The sequence below is a fragment of the Gavialis gangeticus genome, unplaced genomic scaffold (genome assembly GCF_001723915.1).
Source record: "Gavialis gangeticus isolate Ggan-Ray unplaced genomic scaffold, GavGan_comp1, whole genome shotgun sequence".
NCBI lineage: Eukaryota > Metazoa > Chordata > Crocodylia > Gavialidae > Gavialis > Gavialis gangeticus.
In genome coordinates this window covers 41,395,005-41,421,884 of record NW_017729008.1, presented here as the reverse complement: position 1 = coordinate 41,421,884, position 26,880 = coordinate 41,395,005, and the positions used below count along the sequence as shown (strand labels likewise).

The 26,880-nt window shown below is 51.2% G+C and overlaps 1 protein-coding gene across 1 annotated transcript; it reads left to right on the top strand.

Annotated features, from left to right (window-relative positions):
• The first annotated feature begins 5 nt into the window (after nucleotides 1-5).
• SLC35B4 (solute carrier family 35 member B4) lies at nucleotides 6-23,704 on the top strand. The gene is made up of 10 exons (XM_019509633.1): nucleotides 6-82; nucleotides 5,328-5,441; nucleotides 6,182-6,284; nucleotides 7,498-7,547; nucleotides 9,897-9,978; nucleotides 13,778-13,838; nucleotides 15,435-15,544; nucleotides 16,098-16,173; nucleotides 17,287-17,362; nucleotides 19,971-23,704. Exons 1-10 carry the CDS (start codon nucleotides 6-8, stop codon nucleotides 20,215-20,217), a joined length of 996 nt encoding a protein of 331 aa, XP_019365178.1. The 3' UTR covers nucleotides 20,218-23,704.
• Nucleotides 23,705-26,880: the final 3,176 nt, after the last annotated feature.

The window sequence follows — 26,880 nt, the reverse complement described above, 5'->3', positions numbered from 1 at the left end:
CTGCCATGCACCCTGCCGCGGCGGTGGCGCTGGTTTTCGGCGGCTGCTGCAGCAACGTGGTGTTCCTGGAGCTGCTGGCCAGGTGCGCGCTGCGAGGGGCAGGGGCTGGGGTTGCAATGGGGCAGGGACCGCTTACAATAGGGCTGGGGTTGCAATGGGGCAGCGGCTGCGGTTGCAATAGGGCTGGGGTTGCAATGGGGCAGGGCAGGGCTGGGTTGCAATAGGGCTGGGGTTGCAATGGGGCAGGGCTGGGTTGCAATGGGGCAGGGGCAGGGGCTAGGGTTGCAATGGGGCAGGGACTGGGGCTAGGGGAGGGGTAGAGGCTGCAACGAGGGAGGCAGGGCTGGGGAGCACGAGGCTGAGCCCCTGCTGGGCTGTGGCCCCGGGCTCTGCCCCAGCCCTAAGGTCAGCCCACACCATAGCCCCGGCCTTGCAGCTGCTGGGGTCCCGCACCCCTGCCTGGGTCCCGCATCCCGCGGCCCATCCAGGCTGCAGCGGGAAGAGCTGCGCCTGCCCCACGGCGCCGCCCGGCCTCCTTCACACCTGGAGGGGACGCGTGCCCGCCCCGGTCCTGCAGCGAGGGCAGCAACGTTGCAATGAGCTTTGCGCCGCCCCGTGAGGTTTTGCGGGGAAGAGGGAGGGGAGCCCTCGGGCCGCAGGGTCGTGTGGGCGCAGGAGGCGACATTTGCAACAGGAGGAAAAGCGAAGCTCTGGGAAGTTGATGGCTCGGTTCCCCAACCCACTCCCGCTGCTGCTCTGCTTTCTGCTCCCTGCCCTGTGCTCCCCGATCTGCCGTGATCCAGAGAGAATGCCTCTGCTGCCTGTCGCCGATGGGCCGCGGGCTGGCCGTGCCTGCTCTAGAAAATCGGGCTGGCCAAGTGTCATGCCCAAGGCTACGCAGGGAGTCAGTGTCCGAGCCCCGTTCCTCCCAGCATGCCACTCCATACGTGTATCGGTCCGTCAGGGCGCACGGCGGGCTGTAATTCCAGGACGGCCAACCCCCAAATACTTAAAAGCCCAAACATTCAAGCCCTCTAAAATCACCACTGGCTTAATGTCATGCAAAATACTGCACGTGGGGCCCTTATTTGGCCTCCTCGCTCTCCGACTCCGCGACACCGTGAGAGTTTGCTCAAGTTTGCCCCGCCAGCCCTAACACTTACAACTTACTTTCTGAATTCAAACATGCCCAAAAGCCAGGCTGTTTCATGCCTTTACATGACTCGAGCCTGAGGCTTTAAGAGGCAGCCTCAAATATTAACCTAGCAATGAGGTTGTGAGCGCTGGCAACACGCCGGTGTCTTCTGTGCAAGTCCGCTCACCTCCCAGATTGAGCGTGTCACAAGGAAAACACAGATACCAATCTACGGGGCTATTTCACAATTGCACAGTGACTACACACGGTCGGGTAGGAGCTGACGAAGCGTTTCTGCCAAGGCGGTGTAAAGGTGAGCCCTGCCTAGCTGAAATGGTGAAAACGCTTTGGGATGCGGAGGATCTCAAAAAAGCCAGTGCCAGAAAGCCAGCCGTCTCAAAACGCAAGCTGAGGATCGACCGTGGATTGCTTTTAAGTGCAGCCACATAGTTTAGAGACGCGGAGAGCTTAGCAAAGTCGCGACTAAAAACCCACTACTATATGAGCCTTTCGGCATCATCTGCTCCTGGACCAGACTCGACTCCCTCTCCTTGTAACGGCACAGTGGTTAAGCTAAGACTGTTTCTTTGCTTTACCCACCCCTGATTAGCTGGTGCTAGACGGGCACCGCACTTTCTCCACCTCGTCGACATTGCCCATGCCACCAGTGTCATGAGACGCATATTTAACATACCTGCTTTCCATCTCTCTAGCCCCAGATCAAGGGATTCAGGCCTCCAAATCAATGAGGCTCTGTGTCACCTGCGGAGCTCCAGTTACAGGGCGAGGGCCTTAGGGAATGAATTTAGAAAATCAACAAAGGTTGCTTTTGGAGGCACAACATCACAGCGCGGGAGAGAAAGGCAGAGGAATCCAGTTAGCAAACAAGGCTTCTGTGTCTTAAACCTTACCTGGGATCGGGCAGGAAAGGCGTCCTCTCTGGATTTTAAATGTTCGTCACCGCATGCAGCAGGTTTCTGCAAAACGTGCAAAAGGGACGGAGGTCCGGATCGGCAAGGGAGTTGGGTGCCCCTCTCTTTCTTTAGATTGAGCCCATGGTTGTGGGTTGGGTGGGGCTGTGTGGTTGTGACGCTTGCAGTGTCGCCAACTGTCAGGATTTGAGGTGTTGTTCTTAAAATCTGCGCTTCGGGAATGGGAAAACCTTACCTCTTTATTTGATCTGTCTCTGTATATATCTGTCTCTGTATATATAGCTATATAGATATGTAGAGAGATGGATATCGCTCTACAGATATCTCTCTCTATAAATAGAGAGATCTCTATCTGTCTCTAGATAGATTGGTATATATATCTATAGAGAGCTAGATAGGTACCTATCTCTCTATAGATATATCGATATATATATCTATAGAGAGAGTAATAGCTATCTATAGATATATCGATATATATATCTAGAGAGAGAGTGATATCTATCACTACAGATATATTGGTATATATAGAGATAGATATCTATCCCAGCTGACTTCCTGCCCTTGGGGCAGGGGGCTGGACTCAATGATCTTCTGAGGTCCTTTCCAGCCCTAATGTCTATGAAATATATATATCTAGAGATAGATGTATATCAATCTCTATAGATGTATTGATATATATAGAGAGCGATAGATAGATATCTATAGAGAGAGAGAGATATCTCTCTATAGATATATCGATATATATAGATAGATAGATATATGTATCTATAGATAGATATCTATAGAGATACAAGTCGTATAATAAGAATAAGTATATTAATGTGTGTGTGTGTGTGTATAAATAAAATAAAGACTTTAAGAATCATGAATGCAACAGCACTAATTAGGTATCCGGGTTGTAGCCGTATTGATCTAGAGGAAAAGGCAATCAGGGCTCGTGGTACAGATGATATCTTTTATTAGACCAACAGGAGCTTTGCAAAAAAAAGCAGCGCTAATTATAAAAAATATATAAAAGAAAGAGCTAAGTTTTTCATGTTCCCAAACCATGGACTTTAAGAACAGCTCCTAAGTCGGGAAAGCTGGGAACACTGCACTTGTTTCTTTCTAAATGGAGGCCCAGCAGATCGGCATAGTGTGACGACTGCAATACAGAGGCGAGTGATAATGGAGCTGAAAGGCCAGACAGTGATGGCTCATGGAAATCCTTCCGGACAGCTGTGTAGACTTGCTCATCGTTTGCTCACTTATCCAAGGATTCCCAAATTCTGGATCTTTGCAGAGGGCGAGTTGATAACAGATGCGTCTGCTTGTGAACGAGGCGTGCAAATGACACACTCAGCTGGACGGCAAATTGATGAAAACCGGGTTCTGGGTGCTCTGAAAGAGCACAGCTTGAGCCTTTCCCAAGGAGGCCTCGTACGCAACCGAGAGCCCTTTGCACTGGTTCTTTCATTGCATCAGAGAGCAGAAAAAGGGAAGTGTGGACTCGAATTTATTTGTCCTCACGGCTATAAATAGCAGGAAAGTGCCTGCATGCTGTTCTTCCCCAGGCCGTAATGGCCTGATCTGAGCTCCCAGGTAGTAACTAGTTCCCTGGCAAAACCCCGTATTAGCTGCATGATCCAAGCTCCTTGGAAGGAGAGCCGGCCCCGGGGATTGCATTGCTAATGCACCTGGCATTAATAATCAGTATTTGATTAACATCAGGTTCCCATCACAGCCTGGTGACTTACTGTTTGCTCTGGAGGTGAACTGCAGGTTGCCTGCAATGCATTTCCATTCCTGCCAGGCTTGGCACTGGCTACAGGACTGCTACAGGCTCCGTATAGCGTGGTCCGGATCTGAGAGGTGAAACGACTGACCACTGTGGAAGACCCAAACCTCTCCTCTTTCGGTGGCCATGTGGGTTGGGGGGAGGTAGCTGAGTTTCCGGGGGCAGGACAAGGACCCCGGTAGCCGGGCTGTCCATCACAGTCCTCTTCCTCCCCCTGAGGCGTAGCAAGGGCCCCCTCAGACCCACTTCCCGCAGCAAAGTGTGCAGGGCTGCTCCCCGCGCCTCGGTGGGCGCTTGCAAAGGGGTGGCTTTCGTTTCGTGGGGGCCCCAGACAAAGGCTGGGCCTGGGCCCTGCCCTCTTACTCGGGTATGGGGTGAGTTGGTCTGACTCAAGCCTTGCAGAGCCTCAAGCAGCGGTTCTGCTGTGGTGGTTGCTCAGATGTAGAAAGGGCCGAGCAGCTCTGCAGACAGTGTCGCAGAACGAGAAGTTCGCCGCGTGGCAGCGCCGCTTGCAGCAAAACGGCCAACCCGCTCTCACTTGGGCTAGCTTTTACCTACCAGGGGGTAAAATCACAGGCGCAGGCAGTTGCTGCAGAGCGGCTGACCCGTGCGGTGAGCGGCTGACCCTCGCAATGACTTGTCTTTGTCTCCGCACCTATGAGCAGCGCTTCAGATGATCGGGAAGAGCCCATCTCCCACGGAGGGAAATAAAACAGTGTGGTACTTTGAGAAATGAAAACGGTGACCAGCAATAACCTTGCTATTCACGGCAATTTCTCACCAACGGAGAAATGAGTAATGCGATTTGGATGCATGTGGATCGGTTCTGCTCCCAGCGCTGCGTAGCTGTGTGTGTACAGACCCCGCGGGGTGGGATTGTGGCGCGGACCGGGGATACGAGATGCTCCTGTAATGAAAAAGGATTTTCTGATGGCGTGAAATCTCTCTCTCGGGGTGCCTCGGTTGAATACCGCTGCCGCAGGGAATTGCGAGGGTGTTTCACAAGCTAACAGCAAAATGTGCACGTTTTATATCGGTGACAAAGTGAGAAATGGTGCAGCCGCGGGGAACTTGGCTGGCGGCTCTGTCGAATGCACCCACAGGGAAGTGGTGCAGTCGAGTCAATGATCATTGCCCACAAAATGGTTTTATTTCAAAATTTGCCATGAGTTTCTGGAGCATCCTCACAGAGCCTCCTTCGCTACCTGTCCTAACCCGTGGAAGGATTGCACTCCATGTCGTTAGACACTTGCCAAGTTGCTCTCTAGATAATGGGTGAAGTGACCTCCGGGTCCCATTTTGCCTATTTGTTTCCAGTGCAATATAAGACTCTGGACAACTAAGCTTGGGTAGCACTTACCCAAAGGAAAAACTTGATGCGCGCTATATAACCATAAGCTTTTGGCCTCTTCCACAGTGTATCCATCTGCAATACAGTTCATGTCTTCATGTTTCTCCTTGTCTCCCTTCTCCACCATTGCAGGAAGCATCCAGGATGCGGGAACATAGTGACGTTTGCTCAGTTTTTATTTATAGCCGTGGAAGGATTTATTTTCGAAGCAAACTTTGGAAGGAAGCGGCCTACCATACCAATAAGGTACCGTGCATTCACTGGTTTAAATTGGCTAGATAGCTATTATGCTAGATGCAGTTAATAAAACGCCTTATCCATTTATCCTGTCTAAAACCCATTCGTTTGCCAGCATTAACAAAGCCGTGCTCGGAGCCTGTCATGCCTAGTCAAATATGAACTCCTCATTTATCTACAGCTATTAATAGGAAATTGTCTTCCGACTCTTCTTTCCCAGGGAGTGCATCGGTAGCTAGACAGTAAGTGAGCCTGTTGCTGCTAGGGGGCTGGATTTCTCTGGGGTTTGGTATCCGATAGGGGCCTCCGGGCAGCTCTGGGGAAAGAAATCTTACTAAATTCATCCCTTGGGAAGGAGCAGCCTTACAGAGGTAGCGGCAAGGCCTAGAAAACTCAGTGATATTTTGCGTTGCTGATGCCTTCGATTCAGTGGTCTGCATGGGATGCCCTGGGTCCAGGGATTCCCAAAAGGTCGCTATTTAGCAGCCTAATCTCAATCAGCCTTCCTGCTGGCAGTCTGATCCCAGAGCCCAGTGTCTGAATTCCCCTCCCAGGCCTGGAGCAGCTCCGTCCAGGGGTATTGGAGAGGTTCGCCCGCATAGTAGAGGTGAGAGAGGAGCCAGGGATGGTCCCAAGCCGCTCCTGTTCAACAGTAGAGCAGAAAACTTCAAGTCCTCGGGGCGCTGCATGGAAATGCATCTTGGAATAATGTTTTTGTCCTCATGCAACTGCTCCTGTTTCCGTTCCAGGTACTACCTGATCATGGTGGCCATGTTCTTCACAGTCAGTGTGGTGAACAACTATGCCCTGAACTTGAACATAGCCATGCCACTGCACATGATCTTCCGATCGGTAAGCACCTTCTCGCAGGCACCCTGCGTGCCAGCGTCTCTGCAAACACTGTCCCCAGGAAGCAGAAAATGCATCTTCAGGCTCCCTTGCAGTCCTGTTGCCATTGCTGTGGCCTGAGCAGCATCAGTGACACCTTTGTCTCTTCCTGTGACACGTCCTCAATATGTTTCTTGGGTTCATGGCCAGGGCAGATTGAAAGGACCAGAATGGATGCTCTTGGACAAATGGTTGCCTGGAAATGTAGGGGTCTGGGCTTCTTGGTTCAGATGGCCCATCCCTGTCCTTTGCTTGCACATAAAGACCCGTGTAAATGCTACGTGACATTACAAGGATAACAGGGTCGTTAGCAGAGGAAGGAAAGCCGTGTCACTGTGTTCAGCTCTGCAGTATACTTCCTTTTCAGAGCTTGGGCTGCTCCATTCATGTCTGTGCCTCAGGTTCCCCACCTCTTACAGAGGATGAACCTACAGTCTCAGGGATGCTGTGACCACAGGTTTCTCATTCGGAGGCATTTGTGTATAAAAGTGAGGGCCAGGAGGGGATCAAGGCACAGAGGAGCATAATAACTTGCACAAATCACAAATGGCTTTGGCATTAAAACAAGGAGCTGTGCTTCCTCTGGGGTTCCTGGCTGCCAGATGACAACAGAAGTCTTTCTGATGCATCAGACACATGCATCTTATGTGTCGCTGGTGTGGAGAGAGGCTCCTGAACTTTGTGACATGTACAGATAGGGTTGTTTGGGCAAGACGAGTTTGTCTAGCCCAGGCCCCACGAGAGCTGAGCTCCGCACTGGTTTCTTGGCCGTAGCCCCACGTTGAACCAAGCCCATCTCATCCTGCTGCAGCACTGCTGCGTGATTGCAAGGCATATACATCTGCCATGCACCCCTTCCCCAAAAGATGTAGTCCTTCGTGCTCCAGCCAGGCTGACTCCACAAACCCACTTGAGCTTGCTGTATGGCTGAACTTCCCCGGTAGCTGCCGGAGCCCAAGTTTCTCTGCTACGTCCCAAGCCCCATCCCTTTTATTTTCTGTGCTTTTTGGTCTGAAGACAATCCCTCTCATTTCAGTCTCCTTCTGCTGTCCAGGCTGCTCTTTCAGTGGGGGTCAAACTCTCCGGTGCACACAGCGCAGCTTGGTGTTTCGGTTTCCCGGCTGGGTGTCTGCCACACTGACCTTGTTTTGCTTCTCTTTCTCCCCCTCCTCTGCAGGGCTCCCTCATAGCAAGCATGGCGCTAGGCATCATCATCTTGAAAAAAAGGTAAATCGTCCATGCCAGTTTCAAGTCAGCAGGAAAACCAGTTCCACTGGCTTGAGCTGCCTCTGCTGGCATGGCAGCATTGGGCACGTTTTGGGCATCACTTTTCATCTGCAAAGCACGTCCCAAGGGGTCCGTGTAATCCCCACCACCCAGCTATATACGTCTTGTCTTCACTTTACCAGTGGAAAACAAGCGTTGATGTTGGAGAAGGGCATCTGTTGCAAAGGGAGTTAGGGATGCCTATTCCAGGTCTCAGCCACAGCTGTTCCATTAATTCGAGGAAAACCTGGGCTGGCTAATCAGTGTTTAAAGGTTGTTTCAGTTGTATACATGTTGGTAGGCCCTTCTGCCCAAAGAGTGCAGATAACCACATAAGGCCTAGATCACTGTGACTGACATAAGCCGAAGCTGCTTAATGGCCTTACTGGTGGACTGCTGCCCCCGGGGGTGGTTGCGCTGCAGAAGCAAAGTGACTGTTGGAGGAGAAACTGTACTTTCTCACCTAGAAGTTGCAGGAAGCGCCGTGCCCCGAGTTCTGCGCACATCTGGGCTGCGTGGGGAGTGGCGTGGGGGAAGTCAGCTCCAGTGGATATAGCAAAGCTATTATTTGTGCTGCAATAGGAGTGAGCTGACCTTTGTCCCCCTCCTGCGGCCTGGTCCATGTAAAAGGATCTTTTTTTATTGCAGCTGTCAGATAAGCAAGTCATATCTTTAGCTCCAGAGACTTGTGCTTCTTAGTACCGGAAGTCTTGGGTGGAAGCCAGGCCAGGGTAGATAATACGCGTCTGGTTTTAAAATGAGCAGGCTTAAAACTAACGAGAAAGTACTTTTTTTACGCAGCACGAAGTTCACCTGTGGAACTCATTGCCACAGGAGGTGAGAGAGACAGGTAGTATAGTTGTTTCATAGTTGTTAGGGGCTGGAAGGGACCCTTGCAGATCATCGTGTCCAACCCCCCTGCACTTGGGCAGGAAAGACCCCTGGGATCAAATGACCCCGGCAAGGTGGGTGTGAGGACGTTTTTTGAAGATCGCCAGGGTGGGTGATTGTACCACATCTTCGGGGAGCCTGTTCCAGACCCTCGACACTCCGCTTGTAAAGAAGCTTTTCCTTTCGTCTACCCTGAAGCGATCTTCACTCAGCTTGTGCCCATTATTTCTTGCCCTCCCCTGGGGGGTCTTGGTGAATAGGTGCTCCCCCAAACCCTGATGCATGCCCCTGATATACTCGTAGGCTGCCACCCCGTCCCCCCTTAGTTTTCTTCAGGCTGAACCACACAGAGCTAGATAAATTCATGGAAGACAGATCCATTAATAGTTATTAAGCAAAACCGTCAGAGATGTTGCAGCATCGCTAAACCAACGAAGATGGATGACATAAAGGGTAATAAATTGGGGACAGAGCCCACTAGATCAGCAATCTTCAACCAGAATGCCCTGAGCTCCTTTTAAGGGCACCGAAGGGAGCTGCACAATGTTAGCACTGTTAGGTGTGCAGACACGATTCACAAGATAAACCCAGGGATTTCAAATAGGAATTCATAGTTCCTATTTTCTGAAGGGTGCCTTGAGCCTAGAAAGGTTGGGAACCCCGTCTCCGGGTATACCTAGTTCAGCGCTCTCCCTCTAAAGCAGGGGTGGGCAGCCTGCAACACCAGTGCCACAAGTGGCACCGGCAGCCCCTCTGTGTGGTACACAGCAGATTCAGGAGGAGGCAGACAGCTCCCAAAGATGGGGCAGGGGAGGGAGCTGAGCGTGAGATCAAACGGAGCAGAAAGCAGAGCAGTAGCTCAAGTCAGGGAAAGGGATCAGAGTGGAGGGGGGCAGGGCTAATCAGCCAAAAAGGTTGCCCCCTTTGCTCTAAAGCAGCCACTCCCACCAGTGTTGGAGGTGGTATACTGGGCTGGATGGGGAGATGGCATACTGGGCTGGATGGACCATATGTCTAATCCAGTATGGCGCTGCTTATGTTCATAAGGGGAGCGCTTTTCCTCTTGACCCTTCCGGCTGTCGGGAGCATCAGGGGAAGTTAAACTGCTCGAGCAGAGCCTAAGCAGGAAGGAAGTCAGAACAACTTGATTTTGAGCGCTCCTGTCTTCCGACGCACCCTTTGGCCCTGCACCGGAGAACACGTGTCCCTGGGCACGGAGAGGATTAGACCTAAAAGAGCTAGTGCTCGCAAGCCGAGTTTTCCTTTATTAATCCCCTCCCTCCACGCAGCAGAGTTTCCAGTCGGTGACTTCATGTTTAAACCAGCAGGACGGGGCTCAAAGCATCCTCAGTGAAAAACCCCGGGTTGGAAAAGACTGGCTGTGACACTGAAGTCTCTCTCTCTTCTCTTCTTGCACAGGTACAGCATGTTGAAATATGCATCCATAGCCCTGGTGTCTGTGGGGATCTTTATCTGCACTCTGATGTCAGCAAAACAAGTGGTAAGAAATGCTTTGGGAGGTGTGCGAGGCTGCCCCTGTGAGCTCCTATGAACAGCGGGAGCAGCTGTGTGTACTGTAATCAGCCCATTCCTTTGGCGTCTATTAATGGGAGGAGGAAACGCTCCTTAACTCTTGTATCAGTGTTCCCAGAGCTGTCGTTCTTCCAACAGTCGGACACCTCCAATTTGCTGGCCTGCATATATATTAGTTAAAGGTGCTTTTATGACTTGGTGCTTAGCACTTGCTTTTCCTAGGGGCGCACTGAATACAAACAGTCACCATATTTTCTCCCATACAACACACCCCAAAATATAATATGCAGCTTGATTTTGAAAGGCAGAATGAAGTTGGGGGGGAAACGGATGATTTTTTTCCAGAGTTACAGCTGCATAGAGCAGGGACAGAGTCTGATCTTCAGGGGATCGCTCTCACTTTCATCCTTTGCTAAGCTGAAACCGTACCCGTTGCTGAAAAGTTGTTTCCACCAGTGAATTTGAAAGAGTTAAGTAGTCTCCAAGGCTGTGAAATAGGAAGAGACCAGGGTGCTTCAAACACAGTCAGAAAATCAGTTCTCCCCCGTTAATGCGCACACCCCAATTTTGAGGGGGTAATTTTTTGGGGGAAAGGTGCGTGTTGCACATGAGAAATGCTGACACCCCCTGCCCAAGAGGAAGCGATGAAGTGTATTGACCCCAACCCTTTTGTCAGCTGCTGTGCTCATGCTCAGGTGACATTGCTGTGACAAAACCTTGTTCACAGCTTCCAAAGCAAAGCATGAATTTTTCTTTACGCTTGATCTTTTCGTCCCTGTCCTTTCCCAAGTGTTTAAGAAATTGGCTTTCCAGCATCCTGGTGAAAACGGATGTAATCCAGCCCGTTTTGCAGGGGGTGTGAGCCTGCTGTTGGCTGGTGATGACACCAGCCCCTAACAGCTTTGCATCACACAGGTGCCTTCAGGAAAATCAGGCTCTGCTGTGCATACAGGGCTTGACGTGCTGCAGAAGGAAAAATGTGCCGTAGGTGGGGGTAGGATTTCCAAATGTGTCTCAGATTGGATGCTTATCTTGCTGGGATCCTGTGACCCCAGCTGACTTCCTGCCCTTTGGGTCGGGAGCTGGACTTGATGATCTTCCGAGGTCCCTTCCAGCCCTAATGTCTAATGTCTATGAAATCAAAGCCCAGTCTCATTCACCAGGCAGAGACTTCAGCCCTCACAGTTACTTTGTAGAGAGCTGCTTTCCATTAGTTGGAATGAGGCAGGGTTCGGTACGGTGCCTCTACACCATATTTGCTGACATATATAACCCCCCCCAAATAAAACACGCGCCTTGTTTTTGGAAGGCACGATGTAGAAAAGATTGTTCTAGAGTCATTGCCCGTTGTGCGGCAGAGTACCTCCTCCTCGAAACACGGAGTGGCCAGCAAGTGTGACAACAGGAGCTCGCTGGTGTGGCAGACTGTCTCCTGCGATACCGCACTTCCTGACCGGTCTGTATTCCCATGAGGACTTACTGGGCGCGTCTACACATCGCAGTACAGCAGCGTTGCTGTGGCGCCGTGCTTTAGCGCTTCCTTTTGGAAGTATTAAAGCATGGTGCAGTACAGCACCATGCGCAGCGCACGGTTCGATGTCGCCGTAGTAGTGCGCTATACCAGAAGAGCATGCTGCTACTGCAACGTTGCTGCCGATCACAGGTAGACTTACATGATCACTAAGTCACTGTAGCGTGCCATACAGCGATGTAGCACGTTGCTACGTCACCAGAGAGCAACGCTCTGTTGTACAAGTTTGGGCCCAGACCTTTGCAAAGGGCAGCGGCAAGACTGTCAGTTCTTTATACAAGTTCCTGTACATAATGTGTCGTTTCCACTTCGCAAACCACATCATGGTACTACCAGCAGCAAATTTGCTGCTTTAACAGCTGTGAGAGGCTTAACACAAGCCTGCCCCTTCAGTTTGCTGAGCAGAAAGGAGCAGCAGCTGTCCTGGCATGCGTCGCGTCTCCAGGATCGCTTCTTTTTGCGTGAAGAGAATGGCTTCCCCCGCTTAAAACATGCACCCCAATTTTAAGGGGCTGCTTTTGAGGGAAAGGTGGTGTTGTACGTGAGAAAATATGGTATTTTCGGAGAATTGTACCAAACTTCACAGCTCGATTAGATCCATAGTCACGCAAGCTAATTCCAAGCGCCCCATCAATACTGGGGGTCTGGCACGTGCCGCACAATACCGAATTGGGCATCAATGTATGCCATGCACCATGCCAGAAAAGGGGAAATCGTTATCAGATAACCAAATAAAAGTCTGTTTTCCACCCTCCCCTGCAAAATGACACTGAGTCCCTAGTTCCTGCTGCCCTCAGCAGGAGCAAAGGAAATGCAGTACAACCATATGTAGGCACCAGGCCTCATGGCAGGCACTTTGCCTGGAGTTCTCATCATCACACATGCATCTGGCTTAAACACCTTGACCAAACCCCCCGGGACAGAAACCCAGCGGTTTGCAAATGGGATATGCCTGGAGTCTCTTATTATGCTTGGGCATGACTTTGACAGGGGCGCTTTGCTGATCTGTCCCACCTATGACCCAACGGTTCCCCCAAAGCAGAGACCGAAGCAAAACGTTCCCCAGCTGCCCAACCTGCTCCAAGGAACCGAAGTACTGTAACACAACCAGGGGTGCTGTCACCTTCAGCCCCAAGCATCTCTCCACCATCTGCTGCTTGCCCGGCGAGGACAAGCTGAGATTTCCCAATGGGTCAGCCTCTTAGCCCGGTGAACCTCAGCTCCACCTGTTTGTCATCTGGGTCTTGCCAGCTCTAGCAGTGGAGACTGTGCCAGTTTAAAGACTCACACCCTTGCCCAGCTTATGTAGAATATTTTAAGCCCTTTACCTCCCTGCCCCGCAACATCCCTGGATGAGCGGCCAGCCTCTGTCTGCCTATTGCTTTGAAATCACGCTTACCACAGATAGTGCATACAAGTAAAAACCAGTAAAAAGATTTGTATTATAAATAAGAGAAATTGTAAAAACAGGAAATGAGCGTTGCAAGAGGCAGACACACGTGGAAAATAAAACAAAAGAATGAGGTACGTTCTTACCCTGCCCAGTCCCTTAAACTGCAGCTTCTGCCTCTGACTTGCGTCCTCGTTTCCCGCAGGTGGCTTGCACTGCTCAGCTGCCCTCAGCTGGGGGACTGAGTTGTGCAAAGTCCATGGATCCTTGAAGTGACTTCTGGGGATCGAGGAAAATGATTCACTGATGTCTTGCATACAGTATTTGCACGAAACATGGTCCATCAGCTTTGAGATGCACGCAGCGCACTTACCCCAGAATAGGGGTTTGTACACTGCTATAAATTACACTGGGATCAGAGCAAATAGACAACCAGTTAGCTGTCCTGGGATAGCTGCTTTCAGCAGTTACTACGCTGCCTAAATAGTGGGGAGCTAGTATCACTTACCTGTTTGCCTGGAGTGAAGCTGGTTTGCCTGAGTTAAGCTGCAGACGCACGATACCTACACTGATTTAACTCATCCTGCTGTGGTTTTACCCCTAGTTTTCCCCAGGGTGTATTAGCACCAGATTGGAGTAACACTATTATAGGGTTTTACTACATATGCCCACTCCTTTCACGCTCGGAGAAAGACCCAGTTATACCGATATAAATTTTCCCTGTGTCCAGAGCCACAGAGACAGCAAAGGTCTCATGAGCCCTGATCAACACAGTGATGTGGACTTTACCGTGCTGCTTCTGTTCGTTATAGTTACATCTCTTTTCTCCCTCCTGCCCTTCCCCAGGCTTCTGAGTCCAGCTCAAAGGAAGAGGATGGGCTCCAAGTCTTCCTGTGGTGGCTGTTAGGTCAGTAAGTACCATGATGCTAATTGTCTTGGCAGTTACACTGGCACCACTTGCTCCCGCAAGCTTGGTCTCCAGGGCTATGGCCGCGCTAAACAAACTGCACCGTGGCAGAGAGCTGCGAGATGCTCAGCTCCACAGATTAGTTGCATAGTTGCCTTTGTGGGTACCAACTTGAGAAGACTCACATTTCTGCTTGCATTGCCTGAGCAGCTTTGTGCTGTAGTATCAACTTTACCGAGCAGGTGATCAAATAGGGCACGGGGAGGAGGACAGATTCAGTGATGGACCTAGGTTCCTACTTTTCCGCATCTCTTTCCAGAGCACTTTGTAAGATGCATTCATTAAATATAAATATTCTGAGCTTAGTTTCGCACCGAGTCGACAAATTCAATAGACAAAATTGGAGAGAGTCCAGCAGAGGACAATGAAAAAGGTTCGGGCGCCGGGACACACAACTGGTGAGGAGAGGCTGAGGGAACTGGGCTGATTTAGTCTGGAGAAGAGAAGACCGAGGGGGATTTAATAGCAGCTTTCAACTCCCTGCAGGGGGGTTGCAAGGAGGATGGAGCTGGACTGGTCTCAGTGGGGGCAGATGACAGGACAAGGAGCAGTGGGCTCAAGTTGCAGCAAGGGAAGTTGAGGTTGGATATTAGGATGAAATTTCTTACAAGGAGGATAGTAAAAGCACTGGAGCAGGATGCCCAGAGAGGTGGTGGAAGCTCCTTACTTGGAGATGTTTAAGCCCCAGCTAGACAAAGCCTTGGTTGTGGTGATGTACTTGGGGCTGGTCCTGCTTTGAGGAGGGGTTGGACTAGATGTGACCTCCTGAGGTCCCTTCCCACCTGAATTTTCTATGATGCTATGAATGGACACCTGCTGGTGAACTCATGATTGAAATTTGGGCCTAATTGTCCAGCCTATGGAAACCAGTTCCCTCTTACAAAACTAGGAAGGAAGAAAGGCCCACAAAATGATGCTGTTCCCAGACAGTATTCAAGCAGAGCACAATGGTGAACAGAATTAAAAAACCACAAAAACCACAACAGTGCCATGATTTCCAGGCAAAATGGTGGTTGCTTCAGTGACCGCAGCAGATTTAGACTAAGGAGGAATTTGCCCACATCTCTTTGCAGACAATATTGATTCCCTGCCCCCAAAAGTGGTGCCTGCCTTGGGCATCCAGGTGCTGACACCCAGGTGGCCAGAGATCTTTGCACCATGGAGGCATTTTTGAAAATCTGGCACGTGAGAGTATCATTACACTTGCAGTCTGCACTTGTGGGCAGCTTTTCGAGGACTGAGGGCTGATGTTTCACCAGTAATGAAAGGAACCCAATATTATCAGTTTCTCTGCATGGAGATCACTCACGCCATCATTGTCCTGCAAGGGCTGATGTCAGGTTTCCAAAATCAGTCAAGAAGCAATGTCTTGCCAGGTAACCAGAGTCATGCAGCTTCTGTTAAGTGTCTTATCCTGGAGCCTGCAGCATTCATCGTGCTGTGGATTTTCCTTGCTGCCTCTTGCCAACACCTGAGGCTCTGCGTGAGCAGTGATTTAAAATCCGGCGTGATTACATGGCTGCTTTTGTTTTCCAGGGGTCGCCGCTCTAACCTTTGCTCTCCTGATGTCAGCCAGAATGGGCATCTTCCAAGAGACCCTCTATAAAGAGTTTGGCAAGCACTCCAAGGAGGCCCTGTTTTACAATGTAAGTAACTACCTTTGTCGATGCAGTTCACCGCAGAATGGGACTGAGGGCAGGGGAGGGCGTGAAACTTCCCAGCAACGAAACCATTGATCTACCTGGAAATCTTCAGCCCCGAAAGCTGCTGTCTTGCATGCAGAAACTTGTTGCTTGTGCAAAACATGCTGTGTAAGCGACCAGCTCTGCAGGTGATTTCCTCAGATCCAGAAGTAGTTTTGCAATAACCGAATTTGTATATGAACTCATTATAAACTGAGAGAGACCTCTGCAATAGATGTTTGGTCTGGAGCATGGGAGAGGCCTGGATCCACTCTGCACAAGCTTGGTTTAAGCACAGGGAGCTTCCAAGAAGCGGCAAGCAGGAAAAAAAAAAATCACAGAGTGGATTCAGGGCAGTCCCTGGCCCGGGCCAGGCAGGGAGTCTGATCACAGATGATAAGGCTGGAAGGTAGAAGGGTCCACACTGGTGCCAGGGGGTCACCGTTGCCCAGTGTTTTCATGGAGTCTCTGCCAGGTCGCCATTTAAAGCCCTGCAACCGGTCTCTCTCTCCTTCAGCACGCGCTGCCCCTTCCAGGTTTCCTCCTCCTTGCTTCGGACATTGGCCGCCACGCCGTTCTCTTCAGCCAGTCTGGTAAGTGTCAGGCTCGTGCAAGCTGGTTCTTGCAACCTGGTCCCACTTGCAGGAGTTCATTAGGACAGCTTTGAATGGCCTTAGTGCAGTGGTTTTCAACCTTTTGTATTTGCAGACCCCTAAAAAAAATTTGAGTGGAGGTGCAGACCTCTTTGGAAATTTCAAATGGAGGTGCAGAACTCTTTGAATTGTGTGTGGGTATTCCCATACTGTTCAGTGATCTTAGTCATCTTTTATGGACCCCTTAGATACAACTTGTGGACCCCCAGAGGTCCACAGACTGCAGGTTGAAAACCACTGCCCTAGGCCGTTGGTTTAAACCCCCACCCCGCTCCTCCACTGAGGGGTAAAACCTCATCCATGGAGCTCACACAAATGCACTTAACACTGCGTACGGCGCACTTGGGCATGTGCCTCACTGGGGTGACTCGGGAGTGAAAGGTTGCGCACGTGCAGAAATGAAACAAGCAGCAAATGTTAATGTCATATAAGCCACGTGCTCCAGTGTCAGGAAAACTGAAGCCTTTGCTGAACGGGGTGTTTAAAATCCAAGATCCAGCTCAGCCTATTGGCCTACAGGACAGGCATGGTGAAAGCAGACCAGTTTCTGTAGCCAGCAGCCTGTCATGGCACAAAGTGTCTGTATCACACCCAGCTGCCTTAGTCTCCCCATCCCGAATGGCAAGAGACCCATTTACACCTGGGGTGCTTGAGAAAACAGGACAGTGCTGGAGACCTCCCCATGGCAGCTCAATGTCGCAGAGTCCAGATGCCACATGAGATTAGCAATTAAACTGGGCCTCTCTCATGGTGGTGTGGACCCAGGCAGGTTTATAGCTCTTGGTTTTGGCGGCTTCTGCCACAGGCATGGTTCGCCACCCTTGCTCAAGGTCATTGATGTTGGAGGGGAGGTCTGGCTGTCCTCAGCAGATGTGTTTCACAATACACGCTCTTCACGGTGGTCCTTTGAGCCCTATCTCTATGGGTGAGCCAGTTCACTCTCCCTTCACTCCTTTGCTGGGAGAAATGTGAGGGGGTCCAGATATGAGTCTCGGGCCATAAGAAACCGATCGGAGATCGGAAATGAGCCTCTCCGCTCCTTTCCCCTTACAGAGCCGTTCCAGGTCCCGGTGATCGGACTGACCTTGCCCATCATGTGGTTCTACCTCAGCATGAACGTCATCACCCAGTATCCTTCAAACCTGCAAAGGCAGACACGAGGAAGGGGAGACACGGTTGTCAGGGAATACCTAGGAGGGAGGGTAGGTTGTGCCGGGTCAGCTTTGCTTTCTGTATCAGCCTCCGGACAAGACGTCCCTGTAGGAGATTACACAGAGGCATTTTTATGTAAGGTAGGTGCTGGAGGAGACGGCGTGACGTCTGCAAGAGAAGGGCAGTGCTTACAGATGCTCAGAGGCTGATGCAGGCTACCCACAAAGCAGCTAAACTCTGGGGGAAAGCAGGATCCTATACAAATCAATCAAATTTGTGCACAGAGCTGCAGAGAGACAGATGATGCTACAGAAGGCAGCGAGCAAAGGTAATAGAGGAGCCGGCGACCTGCGCTGGGCTCTGTGTGGTTAGGTTTGCTACGAACTCATCCCTGTGGCTCAAGGGCGGGGCGTGCTGCTGCAGGTTGGCGACTGCTGTGATAAGCTGGGCTTTGGCGAGGTTTTCATGGGATGAAACAGGGAGTTTCTGTATGTCCAGGGATGGCTCTGTTTTGGTATGGCAACTTCTGTGCATCGAGTGTAAAGTCTGTGCTCAGCCTCTGATCCATGGGGCTCCCCAGATCCAGCACCTGGCACTGAGGGATCTGGCCCACGGGGCTCCCCATGGCTCCAGAAATTTGGTGGTGGGACCAAAAACCTCTGGATCAGTGGCCTGGTGTGCTGGATCTGCTGCCTGATGCCAGCGTGCAGGGCTAGGCAGGGGCAGCATGAGGCCCCAGGGCCCAATCCTGGCACACGTGGGGGGAGAGAGGGCAGTGCCAGGCCCCTGGGAGCCAGTCTTGGGGCATGGGCAGGGGAAGTGCAGGACCCAATCCCAGCAGGAGGGGGCAGCATCAGACCCCCAGGGCCCAGTCCCAACACATAGGGCAGGGAGGGGGCCTGATCCGGCCTACAGGCAGGCCCAGCACCACTCATTTGGCTCCTGGGGCTGAAAGGTGGAGCACCAGTATAATGAAGCATAGGAGCTCCTACTACACAGGAGCAAAGCAACCCTCCACGCCGATCACTAATTGCAGCCACCTTGGGGGACAGAATAATCCATATGGGATTCATGCCACGGCGCACTGATCCTCCCAATCCAGCAGTGCAGAAGCCAGCCCAGAGTCCTCTCTGTGCAACACCAATTCTTGGAAATCTCCCTTCGTTGCATCCCATTGCTGGACACCGGTCTGTCCTGTGGGAGCCTGCTGGGCCCGAGGCAGGTGGAAATATCCCCGTGACCAGACACGTGCACTTTCGCCCCTCTTGCAGGAGAGGAGCGACGAGTTGAGAGGATGCTGCCTGGCGGCTGGAGAATGCGGACAGCAGGTCCTAACTCCAGCGTCTGGTGGCTGTTTTGCTCGGTCTGTGATGTTTTGCCAGCAGATCTGTGTTGGGGTGGGAAGGGTAAGGAGCAAGCTGTTGTGGTCAACCTCCCCTGTGTGGACACAGCTCTGCCGGCTGCTTCTGTCCCTCAGCTGAGGGAGCTGGCATAGCTCTGGCTGCAGTAAAGCTTCTGCTGATCCTGTTGCTTCCCAGCCGTGCATTGCTGCCATAGCTAAACCAGCTAACAAGTGCCTCTGCAAACTTCCCAAATAACTTAGCTTTGGGGGTGGAGGATAGAAGGATATCTTCTCATCTGTTACTCAGTTCACTTGCTGGAGGGCATCAGCTGATAGGTCTTTTACCTGGTTGCACAGGAACATCGGGTTTTGGTTGCTCACTGGGCTCTCAGGGATGGAGGCAACCGGCTCCTGTCGACACCACGGTCAGCTGTAAAAGCATTAAGGACGGTGAATATTGTGCTTCCCTTTCAAAAAAAAAAATAGTCTCCTTCCTAGTTTGGGGCATGGGTTGAGTTACAGCCTCGAGCAGTGGTGGCCTTAGGGTTGTTGGGGCCAGGGGCAAAAAGAGTCACCTGGGGCCCCTTCAAGGCTCGATTTTGATGACCTATAAGCAAGTGGGACATTTTCAATCTCAATTTCACTTTGCCTTATCCATGAAACTTCATAAATTGAAGAAAGAACAAACTTTTTAATAACTTCACCCCACAAAAAAAATTATGTGAAATTTTGGGGCCCCAGGTTGTCGCCTGGCTTGCCCTCCCCTAAGGCCGCTGCTGCCTTGAAACTAAGTCTAAGAGTGAGTGGGACATGGGCAGCGAGCTTTCCAGGTACCCGGTCACAATCCTGAGCATCCACGGGCCCAATCTCTGGGCCACCCCCTGGCTACGCCACGTATCGGGGAGCTGGGGAGCACGTGGCTGAGCCGGGAATGTTCATAAGGATGTACCAGACATGCTGTGCACCTGGCTTCAGGACAGGCAGCGAGGGTTTTGTGAGATCAGGGATGAACTGGTAAGTTGGGATCGTGCTGGGCTGCAAGGGGTTGGTGCTTTTGGAGCTGACTCTTGGGACCTCACAAACCCAGTGGCCTGCAGTGAGATGCTCCACTCGGGGTAACACCTCTTGGGTGCTTTGGTTGGACCCGGTACATCCTAAATGTTCATCCCCAGGATGCTGTATGGTCCCCCTATCCCCCTTCCAGGTTAACATCTCCCGTATCTCCTTGACTCTGCCCACTCAGATACGTGTGCATCCGGGGCGTCTTCAGGCTCACCACGGAGTGCACCTCCCTCACGGTCACCCTTGTTGTCACGCTGCGCAAGTTCGTCAGCCTCATCTTCTCCATCCTCTACTTCAGGAACCCCTTCACCCCCTGGCACTGGGCAGGCACCGCTTTCGTCTTCATGGGGACGCTGATGTACACCGAAGTGTGGACCAGCTTGGGGCCTCTGCTGGCCAGATGGAGGAAGGGGGCCAAGAAGGAATAAGGGGGCGGCCCTTTTAGTATTTTATCCAGGGAATCCCCTGAGCAAGGGGGGTTGTTTTTTTATTCTGCAAAATTGCTGCTGGCTATGCCAAGCTGTGGGAGATGTGAAGCCTTCAGTGGGAAGTGCTTCTATCTCCAAAGTATTGAAGGGAGTCTATGACTCGTCTTCTGGGATACAATTTGATGTCAGTCCTCCCATTTCTTCCCTCCACTGTTTCTTTTTTGTAATAGCTCCCTTTCTAATACGGTAAATGTCCCCCGTGTCTGTTAGACAGTGGCTGACATGGTCCTATATTAGGAGACAACTTATACCCTAATTGCGGTGCTGTCATCCCCCGACCCCAGCCTTGGATAAGCTGCTCTGATGAACCCTTTTGCTTCCGTCCACTGTATTGGTGTTATTGTCAGTGAAACGATGAGCCTGCAATAGATGCTGGTACCCACACTTGCCTGGGGCTGGCTGTCCCTACTCACCTGTCAGCAGAGACCTTCCTTGTACTTGGCACTCCTGGTCCACACCGAGTCTCCTCGGGAATCTCCCTGGCTCGCTGACACTGGTGAAGGAGGCATCGCCCATTGAGACCCCACACGTCCAGTGAGATGCTGTTGGGATGACCAAGAAATAGAGGTCACTGAAAGAGGAAGGAGCTTTAAGACGCCAATTAGACGATGTTCCTCTTGCAGCCTAGTGGATGGAGACATTGCATCTGCTAGATCCGGGCTTGGTTCACTCTTGCTTTTCAGGACATTTTGTGATGTGTAGCTGTGCCCTGAAAAGCAACCGGTAAACCACCAAGCGGGAACCTGCTTTTGTTGCATTGATTTCCTGATCAGCCGTGGTGCAGTCTCAGTCACCTAACCACAAATGCAAGATGGCCAGCCTGAGTTTTGCTACCAGCCAAAAAGCCTGAATCATCCAACTGGCCCCTTAACAGTTCTCTAGACCCGTGGTGACAACTGTCCAACCCCATCATCTTCCCCAGGCTCGTAGAGCAAGAGAAATGGGTAAAATCTAAGTAGCTTCCCTAGTCAGAGCAGTGCGACACTTGAAAGAGAGGCGTCTAGTGATGTTAGAGGTGTTTCCACCCAGGGGCGTTGATGGCATTGACCACAACAAAGGACTTCGGGTGGCAGGAACTCATCAAGTCCCATGATGAAGATGTTGCTCAGACAACTTGTAGCTCTTTCCATTTATTGTATCCATCGGCAGTGCCTATGTCACCAAGGTCCAGAAAGACGGGGTCCCTTCCTGCTTAATAACTTCAGTCAAATCCAGCAGACAGACTCAAATCCTTGATTCTGCCAGGTGTGCACCATGCACCAGTGTTGAACACCACCTGGGTTCATACCGGGGCCTCCTTCCTCCAAGCCCAAGGTATCCTTTGCAGCATATGCCTCTCCCAGAAATTCAAGGACATAAGGAGGTCTGTGCACCTTTAAATTGGCTCCAAGCTCATGGGAAAATGAGCTTCTGTAGGGAGGGTGGCAGACCGAATGAGTGGTGGCAGAGCTCCTCACAGCCTTTGCAAGAAGCAGGGAGGAAAACCAGAGTAGCAAAGCTGGTACAGGGCTGGGGGTGCTGAGTGAGGGCAAAGAGGCATCAACTGAGCCAACAGCCAAGGCAGTCAAGCACAAGATTGATTTTGCTACCATGAAGTAGATGGGTCAGCATCTAACGAGAAGAAATGTGGAAACAACCGTACAGAGCTGCTGTGGTACCCGTAGCTGTCTTTGCAGAGGACATGGGCTGGATTGACCTCAAAAAAAAAAGAGACTTACTCCATGCTGCCTGGAAGAAGCCCCTGTAGCTTGCAGCTGCAGTGCATCAGATGTATGGAGGCTGGCTGTCTGCTGCATCTCTTGCATGCCTAGCAGGACACCACTACAGACAACAGCTTAGTACTCAGTTTTGCAGTCATGACTTTTTAAGGCTGGTATCACCAGGAATAATCAGGTTATTTCTCCTGTTCATAATCAGTGGTTCCTAACACACTTCAGCATAATAAAATTTTCTGTTTTTCTCGCAGTCCGTGCAGTGGGCACAGACAGACAATCACATCACCTGGTGTCGTCTACATCGGGTTTATACCGGGATGTAAGTGACCTTGGGGTACGGATCAGACAGAGAAGCAGCTTATCACAGCTCAGACTAGCCTGCCACGACTGTGTCGTGGCACTCGGTAGCAGAAAGCCGGTAATAGCCCGTTTGCTTTGAGCAAGCGGCTTCCCTGAGATAAACTGGGCCGGGAGCATGCACAGCAGTGTAACCTTCACCAGCGAAGCGTTACAATTTTTTTTAGGGGTAATTTAACATTGAATTGGGCAACATTACCCCAATTTAGGGGTTTGCATCATCTTTCTACTGCATTTTTTTTTCTTTAGCATAAATGTGTCATCTGTTCAGCCCCCCACATTACAAGCAGTGTTCAGGTTGATGGGAAGGGATTCAAGACCTTAGGAGGTTTGTTCCTCCCCAGATTTTGAAGCCGTCCGTAGCAGGGTTGATTTGCAGCTGCTGGCTCCAAAACATCGTTCAGAGGTACAGAACTGGCTGCCTTCACTGCACTTCAAGTGGCATGTGGTTTTCAAAGTATTTTCTTGGTGGGGAGATGAAGTCTGGATATTTCCTTCTCTTCCACCTGCTGCAAAGAAGCCAGGTGAAGCCTGGCACCGGCACTGGGAAGGACCAAAACAAGCAGATTTTCATGCTCGTCTTCAATGCAGCGGGGAAAAAAGCTGTTGACAAAGCCTCCTGCAAGAAAACGGGGCATGGGAGCAACACAAGCCTAATTCAGCGTTGGGGGCAGTCATGCTATGTCCTATGTTACGCAGTAGATCAAAGCTTGAAATGCAAGGTGGGCCTTGGGCTGAGCGAGGGATATCAAGTCAGCTACATCACTGGCCCGGTCTCAGGGCAGAGCGAGTTTTCTCTAGGAGCAAAAGTGGCTCAGTTTGAGTCGGTCGGCTACAACTGCACCCTTGTTCCGCGACCTACACGTGAGTGTACATAGCTGTACATAGACCAGCTGCTGGTTGTCCCCTTCTGGACTAACATGCACTTTGTCTCTGATTGCGTGTAGTGCGGTTTTCACCCAGTCCCAGATCGTATTTAATGATGCATCCCCGACGTTCCTGCGTGTCTGTTTACAGTACGAGCTGCGTGTCCGTGACTATTTAATCGCCGGTTGTAGGTAGTGGCGGCTGCTCCCCGCGTCACGCGGGATCTCTGAGCAGCCATCCCCGTAGCTCCCCTGAGGCCAAAGGTAAAGCAGATGTACCTGGGTTAGCCAGAAACAAAGCCTCAGTTAGTGCCTCCTTATAGCAGCGGGGTAGCCTCCTTCATTTTAATGTACGCTGGAATGACGCTGGCACGGGTTTCCATAGACATTTGAAAAAGGCCAAACTGGAAAGAGCAGAAATGCCCCCTGACTGGAAGGAGGGATTTATATCGTCTTTTTAGTTAAATAAATAAAAACAACAAAGATCTCCGCATGCTGCGTCATTTATTCCTAGACGTTCCTCCGTTCCCCTTGGCTGGGAGCTGTGGTGGCCTCGAGGGCCACAGCTATGAAATCAATGGCAGTTTTCCTGTTGCATGAAAGAGTGGGTATGGGATAAACCCACCGCTTGCCTTCCTTGCTCTTTGGGCAGCCAGCCCCAGTTTCTGCTTGCTAGGGTGCACTGCTCCAGAAGACGGGCCACACACGTAGGCGGTGCTGGCTCCCAAACATGATAAGCGTTGACTAGCCATGGCCAAGCCTTCAGCTTCTTGCAGCATCCCATGCGGAGGAGGATCCTGACTTCCCACAAGATGCTAAGGACCATGCACCGGAGACCCACTGAATTGGGGTGATAAGCACCAGTAGTTCTCCAGGCAAGCGGGGCCCCGCCAAGACTCAAGGACCTCAATGGAAAGTGATAACCAAAGACTTTCAGTTCGGGTTTTAAGCGTTGAGGTGGGGGGGACGCAGCCTGGTTCGAGTCTCCTAAGCTTTGTCACCTGTAGACACAGGGTGCTGGACTTCAGTCAATCCAGGAGGTAAGTGCCTCCATGCCCGTGTGTGCATGGGGGGCACTGTCCTGCACCCCTCGTGTGCACACCCTATCACATGCTGATAGCACTGAGTTCACTGCAGCTCTGGTTTGAATCCCCATTCAACCTAGAGGTTGCAGCACCTGCCCAGGAAGCACGAGACCTGGGGTCTAGGCTCTCCGCAGTGCCACGGAGTTCAAACTCGCATCTCCATCCTCCCAGGAGAGCCAGGCTATTGAATAAGTTGGGATGGGGCATGTTTTCCCCCTGACCCCCTGCCACTGAAGGTGGGTCAAAGGGATGCAAAATCCATGGGGTCTGAGAAATCAATGGCAATATTCCTATTGCATTTAGGGGTGGGCCCCTCTTTTCCCTGCTGTATATAAGCCAGCTCCAGGGTGAGCAACGGGAGCCTGCCTCTAGCCTACCTGGAGGGGGGAAAACTGGGTTTTTACCCTTGCTCCCAAACCCTGGTATGGGTTTCATGTCAAACAGGTGGTGTAGAGGATACAGAGCCAGAGGGATCAGGGACCACTAGACAGGGTCCCCGTGTCTGCAGGCAAGTCCCTGTGGGGCTGAAGGATGCAGTCCTTGGGAGGGCTTGTGGCTCTGCCAGGTTCCTGGGTCTTGGCTGAGCTGCGTCCCCCCACCTCAACGCTTAAAACCCAAACTGAAAGTCTTTGGTTATCACTTTCCATTGAGGTCCTTGAGCCTTGGCGGGGCCCTGCTTGCCTGGAGAACTACTGGTGCTTATCACCCCAATTCAGTGGGTCTTCAGTGCACGGTCCTTCTGTGTTAGGGGCCTGACTTAATGAATTGGGCCCGTGGTGCTGCATTCGACTCACTGAACTGCCTGGCAGAAGTGGGAAACGGGAGGTAGTTGCGTCTCCTCCAGTGCCCAGGACAAGCAGGTTTTTAAAACCAAGCCGTGTAGCCAAATGATCTGTGCATAAAAACTAGTATGAGTTGGTGGGGGAAACCCATGCACTATGCAGATTCGCTAAAAATGTGAACCTATACGTCCGCTCCCAGGCTGATGGGAAGGGCCCTAAAGCCATAGTCCGGTATTTAAAGTGGGGGCAGGTGGATCATCATGACTTCTGAAGCTTGGGTCATGTTTTGTTGCTTACTTCAAGTGCGAGAGCCCAAGTTTCAGTATCCCCCTTCTGCAAATGTTGGCATCGCTGTGCAGCTGGAAGGCGACACGTTCATTGTGATTTAATTTAGTCGAGGTGTGTCGAAAGGTCACAAGCCAGAGCCTCACACAGGCTCAAGTCTGAGAAATGAAGTGACTTCCTAAGTGGGAATTTAAAGAGTCGATTACTGAGGTCTCTCGACGTTGGAGAAGACTCAGGCACTTCAAAATGAAGGCGTCGATTCGAAACCTTGGCCGTCATTTCTTACCTAACGTATCCATGCAGCTCCCTGTCTTTGGCTATTAAAAGCAGCGCTTACTTCCAGAGCGGGTGTATGCAGTGCCTATTTCTAATTGAACACATCATCTTTCCTCGTATCACGGAGGTTTGCTTAATGAAACCCCATCTGCTGGGCTGCTCAGGCCTAATCTGGAGGTTTTCGTTTGAAATCTTCGCCTTTCATTAAAGCGGCGCGTGAGTTTATTAAGACCTTCAATCTTTCCTCAACACTTTGAGGTCTTCCTCATTTGCGACACCAGCTGGGCTTGCAAAACCAGGGATTTTTTTAAAGCAAAAGAAAATCTCAAGGGTAAGGGGTTCTTTTTTGGGAGAAGTGGGGGACATAATGAAATCCCTCCCTTCCCCTCTATATATACCGATAGGAAGCGCATCCAGAGCAGGAACGAGCAAATGGGTTTGACGATGTCCCCCCTTTTTTTTTCCTTTTTGCTTTTGAGGTGTAAAACTGACTCCTGTCACTAAATTAAATGCGAGCGGGTGAAAAGGGAATTCTGCAGGCATGATAAAGATGTCTTGGTAAGTCACAGCCAACAGCATGGCTCTTTTTCTGTAGAGCTGCTTTCATTACAGTGAGCATAAATCAGTCACTGGAGATGAGGAGAGGAAAAAGGTGAGATCTCCCAACAAGGCGACCGTGGAAGGAGCAAGGAGAGCATTTGCAGGTCAATGAACAACTTCAGGTTTTTTGGCTGCAGGGCAAAGCCCACTGGTGTCAATCGGAGGGGCGGGAGAGGAAGCCCATCGCTTGCACTGCCAGGAGCCTCCTTGCAAATCTTCCTCTGCAGCAGGATGGGAAAGACTTTTCTTGACCCCGATGTCTTGGGGTCTTCGAAACATCCCTTCTCGTCTTCAATGCATTGGGTCCTCTCCGGTCACCGCTAAACAGCCTGTTCCCTTTGAGCGATGGCTGCAGCTTTCTACCTGGCTCTCTGCAGCGGGGAGGACAAGAACATAAGAATGGCTATTTATTGGGTCAGGATGTTTGAAATAAAGTGCTGTTGGCAAAACAATGAATCAAAATAACCTAAATGAGGACCCACCTGTGCCTTTTCACTGTGGAGCGCATGTGCCTACCCAGATCCAGGCCCCAGCTGCAGGGAAGCGCAGGCTGCCAGGGAACAGGGAAGAGGAAGGCATGCATGGCAGGTGACGGCAGCCGCTGCAGGCTCTGGAGCACCTGTGTTCTCCCAAAAGG